A 12,829-nucleotide genomic window follows, 5' to 3' on the forward strand; every position below is an offset into this window, starting at 1 on the left:
CTGATCAAAGTGATTCAAACTTTGTTGAGTGTCCACGATCTGAACTCCCTAACATGAAGAGTCAGGAATCCTGGTCAAAATTCTTATCTGCGAATTTGCTCAGTGTATCACAAAGATCCGCAATCTGAGCGCTTTTTAAGGCCAAAACCATCAATCTGCGAACCTTTTCACTCCCCTCAAGAAATCTTGAGTTCCAGAAACTGGGGTACCGTAATGATTCGATTTAGCGCCCGGGGCGCTTATTTACTTTTGGCACCTCGAGGGAGGGCGCTTATTCGGGACACGGCGCTTATTTATTTCTTGAGAAACAACCAAATCTATCTAACAATAACAGAAACTGTAACAGTTAGAAATTGTTTAAAGTATAATTGTTCATTTTAGCAGTAAATATATACATGAACTGTACGGCAACGGTCAGGAGTTTATCTAGTTGACGTCAATGACTTCATTATGGGCAGTTATCCACAATAGGGGCACCTATTAGAATCGGGGTGCTTATAAGAATGGGGGCGCTAATTAGAATGGGGGCGTTTATTGGAATAGGGGCGCTTATTTACAAAAACACATTCGAAGGGGGGCTCTTATTCGGAAGGGGGCGCTTATTGGAAGGAGGGCGCTAAATTGAATCATTACGGTAATCTTGCAGTGACTGTCTTAGTGAAGCAAGAGAAACAACTTTTGGTTCAAGGCATTGGGATCAAGGTGTGAGAAATCAAAAGTTCAAGAAATCAGAATTTCAATGTTCTTTTGTTTTGGAGGTGTCCACGTAAGGAAGGTGTCTGATCTGAGGGGTGTAATTTTCACAAGTACTAGTAGGTAGGGTACAGTCAAACCTCTCCTTACAGACAGATGACTTGGTGTGAAAGTGACCAAAATTCATATAAACTTTACCTCTGAAGTGCACTGTAGTGCGGACACCTTCATAATGTGAACGAGTCTTCCCTGCCCCTTTGGTGTCCATATTTAATAGGTTTAAGTGCACCTTTTTAAATTGGTATTGCATTGTTGCAGTGCTGGGCCATGCCAGGCAAACCTAACAATATCAGTGAATGCGAGAAGTGACATGGGACATACAGCTCTGCACAACGCCGTCATGGTTGGATACAGAGATGTTGTTAGCTTACTCATAAAACATGGCGCAGACGTCAACCTCTGTGCTGGTCATCAGGGAGAGAATGACACAGCTGCATCACGTGTCAATCTTGGTTCTGACATGTTAACCCCCCTGGAGATCGCCTGTCAGCAAGGAGACTTGGAAATGCTGAAGTTGTTACTGAACAGCGGGGCTGAGGATGCTGATCACAAGTGCCTGAATTCTGCCATTTTAGCTGATAATATTGAAGTGATAATGATCCTACTTCAAAGAGGTAATGCATAATGAAAGTGGATCTATCAGGTGGACGGTCCATCAATCAATCAATCAATCAATCAGTCAGTCAGTCAGTCAGTCAGTCAGTCAGTCAGTCAGTCAATCAACATCCAACCGATGACGAAGAATCTCGCGAAGATAATAACCACACGAATAACATGGATGATACAGAAGTTCTGTCAGCTAATGACATTTTAGGAATACCTATCACATCGAAGGAAATACATGAACATATTTCCAAACTTAAAACAAAAAAAGCAAGTGGCGTGGATTCTATCTTAAATGAAATGATTAAACATGGAAGATATTATTTATTGCCTTCATTAGAAAAAATTTTCAACGATGTACTTAACACCGGTAAATTTCCTACCGATTGGAATATTGGGGTGATAAGACCCATTTACAAAAAGAAGGGCGATAAAAGCTCGCCAGCCAACTACAGGGGAATTACTCTAACAAGCTGTTTAGGAAAATTATTCACCTCAATTTTACAATCAAGATTAAATAAATTCATCGAAACTCACAACATTCTCAACCCAGAACAATTTGGATTTAGACCAAATGCGAGAACAACAGATAGTCTTTTTATTTTGCAACAACTCATTCATTAGTACACTAAACAACATAAGAAGCTTTATGTTGGTTTTATTGATTATGAGAAAGCTTTTGATAGCGTATGGCAGTCTGGGTTGATTTATAAGTTGCAACGTTACGGTATCAAAGGCAAATTCCTAAATGTCATTAAGTCCATGTATTCTTCGATTAAGAGTTGTGTTCGCATAAATAAAAACACAACAACGGATCTGTTTTCATGCAATAAAGGCATAAGGCAAGGTGATGGATTAAGTCCAGTTCTGTTTTCTTTGTTTATGAATGATTTACCTGATTACTTTAGAGTCAACAAATGCAAAGGGGTAGTATTAAACAATCAATTACTTAATTGCCTAATGTACGCAGATGATCTATTAGTATTAAGCGATTCTCCAGAAGGATTGCAACAATCACTTGACGTTATTCATAAGCACGCTCAAGAATGGAAGCTAAAAGTAAACACCAAAAAATCAAACATCATTGTATTTAGTGGTAACGGTCAGAACAAACACAAAAAAGATTATAAATACGACAATGAAACTTTAAATATTGTCGACAAACAAACATATCTAGGCATAGAAATGACATCTTCTGGTCGTTACACCTATGCAAGAGAAATAATTAGCAAAAAGGCTACCAAAGTTATTTCCATCATCAAACGATTTCTATCCAACATTGATTCATCAACAATTGTGATACGAAATAAACTTTTTGATGCTTTAGTTAAACCCATACTTTTGTATGGTTGTGAAATATGGGGACCCGAACTTTTATCATACAAAACACATTTTGATAAAAGTACAATTGAACAAGTTCACATCCGGTTTTGCAAACAAGCATTAAATGTACCATGGTATGCAGAAAACGTAGCATGCAGAGCAGAACTAGGTCGATACCCTTTAGCAATAGACATTAAAGCATCTATCTTATGCTATTTTCAAAGATTAGAACATAAGATAACCAATCCCATATTAAATCATGCATTTCTTTACGCCAAAAAACATACTAAATCTGTTAGTTTATTAAATGATGATGAAGCATTAGGAATTCTCTCCGATAATGACACATCAGCCCCACAACTTTCAACGAATTCTTGCTCTAAAATTAAACATAGATTAAGAAAAAATTATTTCCAAAATTGGTCAAAGGTCCGAAATTGCGCGTCAGTTAGCTCTAGAGAAAAATTCACTCACAAAGAAGTTAAAAAAGATTACCAATTAGAAGAGTATCTCACTACAGTTAAAAATCCAGCGCATCGAATAAAAATAACTAAACTAAGATTAGGGGTACATTCCCTACGCATACAGACTGGAAAATATGAAAATGCAGGAGCATCCATACCAGTTGAAGAAAGAAAGTGCTTGGTATGTAAGGAAAACCACATAGAGGACGAACAGCATTTTTTAATGTATTGCAAAGGGTATAATGATATTAGAAAAGAGCTTCATTCAATCGTGTCACAAACTGATCCTCGCTTTGTAGATTTAACTGATCATGAAAAAATAAAGTATCTTCTTAAACTAGATAATTATGCTACCTCTAGAATCATAGCTAAATATATCTTCCTAATGTTTCAAAAAAGAAAAGAAGTTTTAAATTGAAAGTTATATCAATAAATAGTTGTATAAGTAATAGTCCAATAATTACCGTAAACGTTTGCATTGTAATTTCATTGTTTGTTATTAAGTAATTTGTTAGCATTGTTGCTATAACACCTTTATTGTAACTAGACCAATACCTCCCTTTGGAGTGTAAGGCACAATAAAGATTTACTGTTACTGTTACTGTTTAATAAGTCAGTCAGTCAGTCAGTCAGTCAGTCAGTCAATCAATTAATCATTCATTTCCACACATTTCTTTGTAAATCTCAGTAAAAGTTTGTGGAAAAGTTTACAGATTCATTGGCGTTTCATCTTGAACACGCTCAGTGACACCATAATCCATAATTTACACCGTTAAGCAAGACTACAAGCACCCAAATGAAATTCCCCTTGCACTGGGGATGATAGATCTAATATGTTATATCAGTAATCCAATTTTAAGAAAAGTATTGACATCACATTTTGTATTGTTGTTTTTTTTTTTTCATTTAAAACACTGTATTCATTTCCATGTATATTTCTCCTTTGTCAAAATTGATGACAGATTTTACCATTCAAAGTTCTTGACTATCTTTTATGCATTTTCTTTTTCTGTTTACAGGTGCCCAAGTTGACCAAGAGCATAAGCTGCACCCATCAAGAACAAGCAGCAGCCCTGAAGAGATCTGGAGATTGTCGGCAGTACCCATCTCTATACTTTGGAACAACATGAAACTGTCAAAGTTGGAGCATCAATGGATATTTACAGCCGCAAGTACAATAAATCCGTACGACGGAATTGTTGCTGGACTGCATCCCTCACTTAAAACAATAACACGTGTGGATGTATCAAGCAACAAACTTTCAAAGCTTCCAATTGTGTTATTTCAAATGCCTGCGTTGAAGACGCTAACTGCGTCGGAAAATGCCATTACTGGTCTGCCCAGCCTGTGGCTTGGAGGAAAAAAAGAGATGACACAGAAAAACAATTTAAAGCCTGGAAAGAAACCGTACAGTTCCTGCGAGAACATTCAGGAAAACCTTGCTTTTGAGGAAAGCGAACAGGATTTCACTTACGCTGAATCTGGTTGGAACTGTCCCCACTTAGAAGATATTGAATTGCATCACAATTCCCTTACATCCTTGCCTACCTGTCTTTTTGAATTACCGATGCTGAAATATTTAAACGTTTCCAAAAACGATATACAGACTCTTCCCTTTGAGATGTGGACTGCTCCTGTGTTGAAATCGTTGGATCTGAAGGGAAATTTTGTGAGGAAGTTGCCAGTTATGAAAACAAGACGAGGAGGACGAGGAGGAAATGGAAAAACTTCAAGTCTGCCTCGTGCTAAAGTCCTGTCTTTGAGCAAAGATAACTTGCCTGTAGACATGAGGTCAGAGTTAACTATTATATAATTATAGTTATCATATAAAGCAAATGAAAGATCATCGCAGTAATGTACTCAACCTAAGCAGTTGAGAAAAGCAAGCCTGAAAAAATTCAGGCTTGAATGGAAATTGAACCCATGACCTCTGCGATACTAGTGCAGAATTTCATATAATTATTCATTTCATATAGTTATAACGAAATCCACGAATGTGATTGGTTCATAGCACGGCCTTTCTTTCACCAAGTTGGAGCTCGAGTTGCTAAGGTGCACAATAACAAAGTGTCCAAAATTTGCGTGCTGTACATGTGCACGGCCTTTTTTGGTTCTTTCTTGCGACTGAATACTCCTTTATTTTCCTTAAACCTTTCAGAAATGGCTTTTCCATGCGAATTTTGTCAGAGGTCATAAATCGTTGAAAGGCTTTGCTTTGTCTAAATTTTTTCCTCGTAGTACTTTATTTATACCTTTGTTAACTTGGCCTGCAAATCTGCTTTTTGGCACACTTTTTGTCATTCGTAGGTTGTGAATCTACCCCAATGAATAACATTGTTTTGGGAGGGTTAGATAAACTTGCAAAATTGGTTGGCTGAATTTTATGGGTAAAGTGTTTTTCGTGTTGAGAATGCACCTTTTCATTCTGTGGGTAAATTTTGAACTCTAAAGATATTTTTGGCACAGATACTTGAATATCAGGACAAGCCACTGAATTTTTCAAATATAACACAAGCCTTGGTGTTGAGAATTTTCGTTAAGCTAAAGCTCATCCATTCGTTTATTTATTTGTTTATTTTGTTTTGATAGCCAAGTGAATGGAACCTTAGAAAGAAAAACAATAAAGACGGAAAGTGCTGAAGTAAATGGCAAAAAAAGCCACCCCTTGAAAATGTTTCACCACAGTCAACTGTGGGGAACAAGACATGGCGACGAGATAGAGGACTCGGACTCCGAAGAGGAAGACATTGATCCCACAAAAGGATCTTCTTTACAGAAACTTGATTTGTCATCTAACCAAATAGTGAAGATCCCTTTAGGCTTGTCTTGCTTGGCTACCAATCTTGGAACGCTGAATTTATCAAACAACAATATTTCTGACGTCCCCTCACTGGCTCTGTTTCCAACATCACTTGGGACGTTGGATTTGTCGCATAATAACTTGACTGCATTCCATCCCATTGCTGAAAATCATATCCCATATGGAACTGGGACAGAAAATCGATGTTACAATGTCATTGAAGGTCAAAGACCGAGTAGTATGAGAAGAAGGATTAGCGCAGAAAATGGACTGCAGGTCGGCAGAGCACGACTTTGCCGACATTCAAAGCACAGAATTCTGCCGCATCTGAAGCGGCTCGACTTGAACAACAACAAGCTTGAGGAAATTCACTTTATGCTTCCTCGAAATCGGCCTGCGTCGGTTGCCTCTGTCACTGACACATCACCAGCGAACTCAAGGAGTCCAGGGATTTTGTTTCCCAGCTTACAGTCTCTAACTCTCAGTAACAATGAGCTGTGGAGTTTACCAAGGGATGTAGGGGTTCTCTCCAAGCTTGGATCCCTGCATGTCAGCCACACGAAAATCACGCGTTTGCCACCTGAGGTTGGGCTTCTGTCGGAACTGTGGGACTTGCAGTACCAGGGTCTGCAACTGCAGGATATAGAGCCCAGTGTGCTGGAAAGGAAGAAGACCAAAGATATTGTAGGATACCTGAGATCAGTTTTGGAAAGGTAAGGTATTCACTGGCTGCTGAGTGGGGACAAAGCCGATTTATATAATAGTTCCTATAGTTGAAACAGTTATAGATGCAGTAAAACCATTCTCACGATGTACAAGACTAGCTTGGATCCGTTTCCATCATCACCAGTGAGTGTTAGTCACTAACACTCCCTTATGGTTTCCTGTCTTTTGTCATGCTCTACAAAATTAACTATTGCAAAGGTGTCTAATAAGGAAGGATTTATCACTCCGCTGTTGCCTGAAAGTGTTATGGATGCAGAAAGCATTCCCTCAATTTACAGAATGCATCTATAATTGCAATCCGTTTCCATCCTCGTCATCGTTAGTCATTCTGACTTCCAAATGGGTTACTATCATTTGTCAAGTCCTGTTGTAGAAAATCAAGAGAGTGTAAGAGTGTTGTACGATCGAAGTTTGATCAAGAAGAATTTATTTACAAGCTATAGTTCGAAAGTTTAATAAATACATACTACAAAATCTTGCAAATTGTAATTGATTTCCGTCCTTGCAATTGTTAGTCATCCTCGTTGCCAATGCGTCCTTGTTGAGTCCTGTACTACGAATCAAACCGTTGCTGTTGAAATTTCTTTTCATGTAGTTATGTTTAGAATGTCATGCTTAAAGTATGTGACAGCATTCTTCAATAACATTATAGTAAAATCTCCATGCAAAGAGGACCGTTCATTATCTCCTTTAAAGCAGTTATTTGCATTTTTTAGGTCTGAGCCTCACCCAAGCATGAAACTCATGTTTGTTGGAGTTGCAAACATTGGTAAGACGACACTGCTGAACCAGCTCAGACAAGAGGGAACAGGCAGCTATCAGAACTCACCTCCTGTCGGCTGGACGGAGAGGAAGGTCAAGAAAAAAAGAGCTGGGTCAACCATTGGTAAGTGAACGACTGCATTCCTTGTGAGCTCCACTTTGCTACAAAACTAGCATTTGCCGTGATCCATATACCTGCGCGTCCCACGTCTCCGATGCGTAAAATTTCCTATAGACGCAGGGTTGAATTCCAGCTGCGTCCATCCGGACGCAAACACTGCCAGCACTGTGTTTTTGCTTTTTTCTTGGTGCAGAAAAGCGGTAATTCAAGATGATAAAATTATCTTGAAATCACGGTGGCGTGAAAAAGCATAACAAACGCTTTTAAAACTACAGAATTCCAACCACTACATGAACACTTACACCGCTTTCTACCCGATCCTTTACTTTCAAATATCGAAAATTTTAAAGCCGTGCTGTTTGGGACTCACAGGTTAATGGCTTGATGAGTCCCAGGACTCGTTGACCTAAATTTGTAGATGGATCACTGCATTTGCTTAAAGAGATTCATGTTCTAATACCTCACTCAAAAAATAAATGAGCATAAACTCTGCCGCGAAAGTTATCACTGACGTCAGCTTGACGTCATAAGGTATGTCGTGTTGCCTAGCAACTTGTATAACGGTAACCGTGGGCTCAGGCGGCGAGAGGCCGACCTAGTAAACCACCCATTCCCACGAATGATAGAGCGGTTTTCACTTGAGTGTCGAAAGTACTTTGCGTTTGCTTTGGTTTTGCGTTCACTACGCTTAGTGATTGGTTTAAAAATTTCGCGCCACTTTCTTGGCCAATCAGGAGTAAAACCAAAACCAATCGCGACTCGCTCGCGCATGTTTTCCCACGCTTCGTGCCAGCTACATGTATTTGCTTCGAGCTTTGATTGGTTCACTGGATTGTTTGTGTCGTTTGTGATTGGTCAGAGTAATTACTTTGGTTTGGTTTTGGTTTTGGTTTTACGACACTCAATTGAAAACTGCTCTAATAGTATCAGTTTGCTGCCAATTTGTCCTGTATTGAATGACTGTAGTATTTTAAGGGTCAGCTACAACGCCCGAGATGCCATGCTATAATAATAATGAAGACTGTAATGATTCGATTGAGTGCCCGGGCGCTTATTTTATTTTGGAGCTCAAGGGAAGGCGCTTATTTCTTTGCTTGACCCAAACATCTGAATATGTTAAACAAAAGAGAGATCTTTCGTTTGAAGGAGTTGTCGCCCTCACGTGAAAAAAAAAAACGGTCAAGACACTGGAAAGACCAATTCTTTGTAATGCAGGAATGATGTGAGCATTTCAGAAAAAAGAAGGGACATGGTGCTTGGTAAAATAGGGTCGCTGAATAACGAAAGTGTATTTAAAGGTAGGCGCTATTTGTAAAAGGGCCCTAATAAGGAGGGAAGACGAACAATTATTCGAAATTATTTATATATCCCGACTTACTTACTCCTTACCTTTTCACACTTTACATGTCTATTCTTTGCTTATTTACTTCTTACTTAGTAACTCCCTACCTATTTACTTCTTACCTGCTTTAATCCTTACCCACTCACCCCTTGTCAGGTCGCAGTAAGAAAGCTGAAGTGAATATCTCCACTGTTGGTGTTGATGTGTGTGACTGGATCTATCCAAAGAAAACTGATTTTGCTTTTGGACGAGCAGACAACAGACCAAGCATCAAATTCAGCACCTGGGACTTCGGTGGACAGGTGAGGGATTGGAAAGGGAGGGGTGGGTGATGCTAGGGCGTCTGACAAGCCAAAATGACCTGGCATGTGTTTGCAATAACTAAATGGTAACTTGACTTTACCAAGAGCAAAGGCCGCAGTGGGGAGTATTGGCCCTTCTGTCATAAGTTGTGGCAGAAGGCAATTTTGCTCAATAAGGTCCTGAACAATGATTGAGATTACATGCGGTAGCAACAGCTTATCGAATTTCACTGCGTTATCAGTTATGATAAAAAAGAACATTTTGTGCCCATTTTTGACAGAGTAGAACATGTTCGCGCACTCGTTGCCTTTGGAAGGGAAAATCATTCTTAATTTTTGGCTTAAAATAAATAAAATTGAAGTTTTTTTAATGCTCCCATTTTTAGTCTCTACTAAAACAAAAAGACTACTCGCCATCGTTTTCTTTGAGCGATAGTCAACTAGACTGCATGTCGTTGACTATTTTCTAATGGAAAACTCGAGCTTTAAGTCTTCAATAGTTGAGTACGGCATTTGTTTCAACAGCCAGTTTCGAACGTCATATTAAAAGCTGATCAAATGATATCTTTCAGCGCGAGTATTATGCCACACATCAGTGCTTCCTGTCTCATCGCTCACTGTACATAGCTATGTGGAAAGTCACAGATGGTGAACAAGGAGTGAATGAAATTGAGCCCTGGCTGCTGAATATCCAGGTTTGTTATCACGATTCTTACGTTACTACTATGGACAGTGTTCCTTTTACAATATTTCCTTGCCTGTGTATTCATTTCCATTGTGCGTGAGAGTGTTTTTGGTTGTATTTGAACAAAGGAACATAGTCTGAGATAGATTACTGGGGGTTTCATATTCTGTGTGTTGTACACACACGTTATTGACAAGTTCATACATCGTTACACTTATCTATTACGCTACTGTAAAAATATGCCATTACCTTAAACGATATGTCCACTATGCCATGTACTTTATAATAACCCCTGAAGATCGAAACATGCCACAACATCCCAGAACACTCTTTAATTGCAACAACACTTTGAAAGTCGGGAAAATAAGTGCCAGTTGATGACGACATCACTTCTCCGAGAAGTGAATGAGCCCGCAGTTTTCCTCCCAGAAGTTGCTAAGCAACATGACGTATTTTGTACGCATGATTGCTTTCGGAGTACTCCTTAGTGCTCGCACTAGCTTTTGATTGGATGAAATAATTCGGAAATTCATCAAGTACTTTAAGTGCCAAAGCGGCACTTATTCCCCCGACTGTTGACACCTTAGCTAACCTTATTTTGTAATGTCCCGTGTTAGCTGTTTCGTGTTTCTGGTTTTATTACATGAGATGTTTGACAAATAAAAGACGTTTTGCTTTCAATTTATTCTGGTGACATCCCCTTTTAAAGTTTGACCATAATTTTATTTTAAAGGCTCGTGCTCCAGATTCTCCAGTTATCATTGTTGGAACACATTACGACATGCTGGAAGCGGACAAGCGATCAGAGTACCTCACAAACCTTAGGACCATGATATCAGACAACTACATTGCCACTGAATTTGGTGGAAGAGTTCAGAATACACGAGAACGAGGCTTACCCAAGGTGATGGCCATGATCGAGGTCAGCTGTAAGACTGGGTACCACATCCGGGAGTTACGGCAACTGATTTACACCACTTCATTTGAGATCAAAGAGAAAGGTAAAAAAGTATATAGTTTCGACAGGCTTTCTAATGAATGGTTTGGCTATGCGTGTGTGGTGAAGGAAGCACTTTGTATGGTGACAACAGAAACAAAATAATGAACAAAGCAAAACAGAAAAAGTGCCAGAACGCTCGATGTACGAGATAAGGAAGGACATGAAATCTCCTTAAATAGGATTGCAATGCAAAATACCACAAGTATTGACAGGGGAACCCTTAACAGTAACTACTCCCCTCGCTGAAAGGTTACCTTAAGCTAACAATAAATAACAATTAAACAGCTAATAATGCTAATATGTTCAGAGTCATGTGTTGAAGAAACCCGTTGTTCAATGTTTGAATAACCCCATTAGGGTACAATGTTGGGTGAAAATAATGTAGTTTTCATTCTTATAGGGCCTCTATTGATAGCAGTAATTTTGTAATTTATAATTACTGAAAGAGCAACCCTGTTTAAATAAAGGCACTCTTCTCTTCTAATAGAAATGAGTGTCGCAGAAATTAACGCACTACTTTTTTAGCGTCGGGTGGCAGGTCTCGCAGGGTCTCACATGAATAACTCGCTATCCTTCGAGAGAACAAAAACAACAACAACATAAACAACAATGGCCCTAGCCTTCAAAACAATAGCAATTGCTACACTAGAGGACCAGTAGAATTACAAGCTTACGAAAGCTGTTACACTGCTGCTTTATTAGCAACCACTTTGGGGGGTGGGGAGAAGCCACGAGCCAAGCGGCCCACACTGCCGGAGCTTATCCCGGTTTCCGTAGCATTAAGCGGCTAGGAATATTTCTACTCCCCCCTGAATGGGATGCTAGTCCATTGCAGGGTTCCCCCCCAGCATTATGTCGCCGGTACCCATTTATACACGTGGGTGGAGAGAGGCACTATGAGAGTAAAGTGTCTTGCCCAAGAACACAACACAAGTGACGCCGGCCAGGGCTCGAACTCGGACCGCTCGATCCGGAGTCCGGCGCTCTAACCATTAGGCCACCACGCTTCCACTTTGGGAGGTACGGTGACGTAATAGTTAGTGTGCTGGACTCTGGACCGCGCGTCCATGTTCAAGTCCTGGCCTGCGTCATTGTGTTATGTCTCTGAAAAAGAAGCTTTACTCCTACAGTGCCTCTCTCCACCTGTATATATGGGTATCAGCGAATTTAATGTTGGAGTTGGGGGTGGGTAACCCTGCAATGGTCTCCACCGCGGTAAAACGACAGAAATATGCAAAAAAAAAAAGAAAAGTACTGCAAAGATAAGGTTTTAATTTTCACAGTTCAAAGTTCGATACATAACTGGTATCCTAAGGGTTTACTAAGTTTTTTGGACTTTTGCTAAAAAAGTTCTACGTGTTTGAAAATAGCGATATGCGGACTTGTCGGCGCCATTTGTCAGAACACCTTTGGTTCGGATGCGAAACATTTAAAAAGTAAAAACACTCGTTTACCTGAGATAATAGGATTATGCTTTCACTCGGCAACTATTTTTATCTATCCTTGCTCGTACTAACACTTCAATACGAACAAAAAACGCCGAAATGGAAAGAAAAGCTGCCCGAGACGTTTGACCGCGGTGAAGCAATGGTCTGCCATCTCATCCAAGGTGAGAAGAAGCACTCCTAGTCGTTTATTGCGTAAACTGGGATAAGCTCCACATTCGCGTTTTCGACGATGCGGTAGATATCGGTTATACAACCTCGTACAACTGCCCTCTGATTCGTTTTTGTCTCTGCCTCAACAGGAAGTCGTGTGTCTCTGTTGAAGACTCCAATTCCAGCCAGTTACATTGCAGTTGAAGACGCTGTTGGCGTGATTCGTGAGAGATGTTATCGTGACGATCAGACTCCAGTTCTCAAGTCCGAACAATTCAGGTAAACATTGCTGTTTGTGAGGCGGTGCCTCAATGGTTAGCTTTCTTGATCTGGATCGAGAGGTCTGGGTT

The 12,829-nt window shown here is 39.8% G+C and overlaps 1 protein-coding gene across 1 annotated transcript in view; it reads left to right on the forward strand.

The window, feature by feature from the left end:
- LOC144657314 (leucine-rich repeat serine/threonine-protein kinase 1-like) overlaps positions 1-12,829 on the forward strand; it is a 47,445-nt gene that overhangs the window by 12,649 nt on the left and 21,967 nt on the right. Inside the window, exons 9-16 of the mRNA XM_078517649.1 lie at positions 1,012-1,367; positions 4,163-4,934; positions 5,733-6,656; positions 7,386-7,555; positions 9,051-9,196; positions 9,769-9,891; positions 10,615-10,882; positions 12,629-12,758. Coding sequence (XP_078373775.1) covers positions 1,012-1,367; positions 4,163-4,934; positions 5,733-6,656; positions 7,386-7,555; positions 9,051-9,196; positions 9,769-9,891; positions 10,615-10,882; positions 12,629-12,758 — 2,889 coding nt within the window. The remainder of the gene's footprint in view (positions 1-1,011; positions 1,368-4,162; positions 4,935-5,732; positions 6,657-7,385; positions 7,556-9,050; positions 9,197-9,768; positions 9,892-10,614; positions 10,883-12,628; positions 12,759-12,829) is intronic.

The sequence above is a fragment of the Oculina patagonica genome, chromosome 6 (assembly GCF_052425735.1).
Source record: "Oculina patagonica isolate OP01 chromosome 6, crgOcupat, whole genome shotgun sequence".
Taxonomy (NCBI): domain Eukaryota; kingdom Metazoa; phylum Cnidaria; class Anthozoa; order Scleractinia; family Oculinidae; genus Oculina; species Oculina patagonica.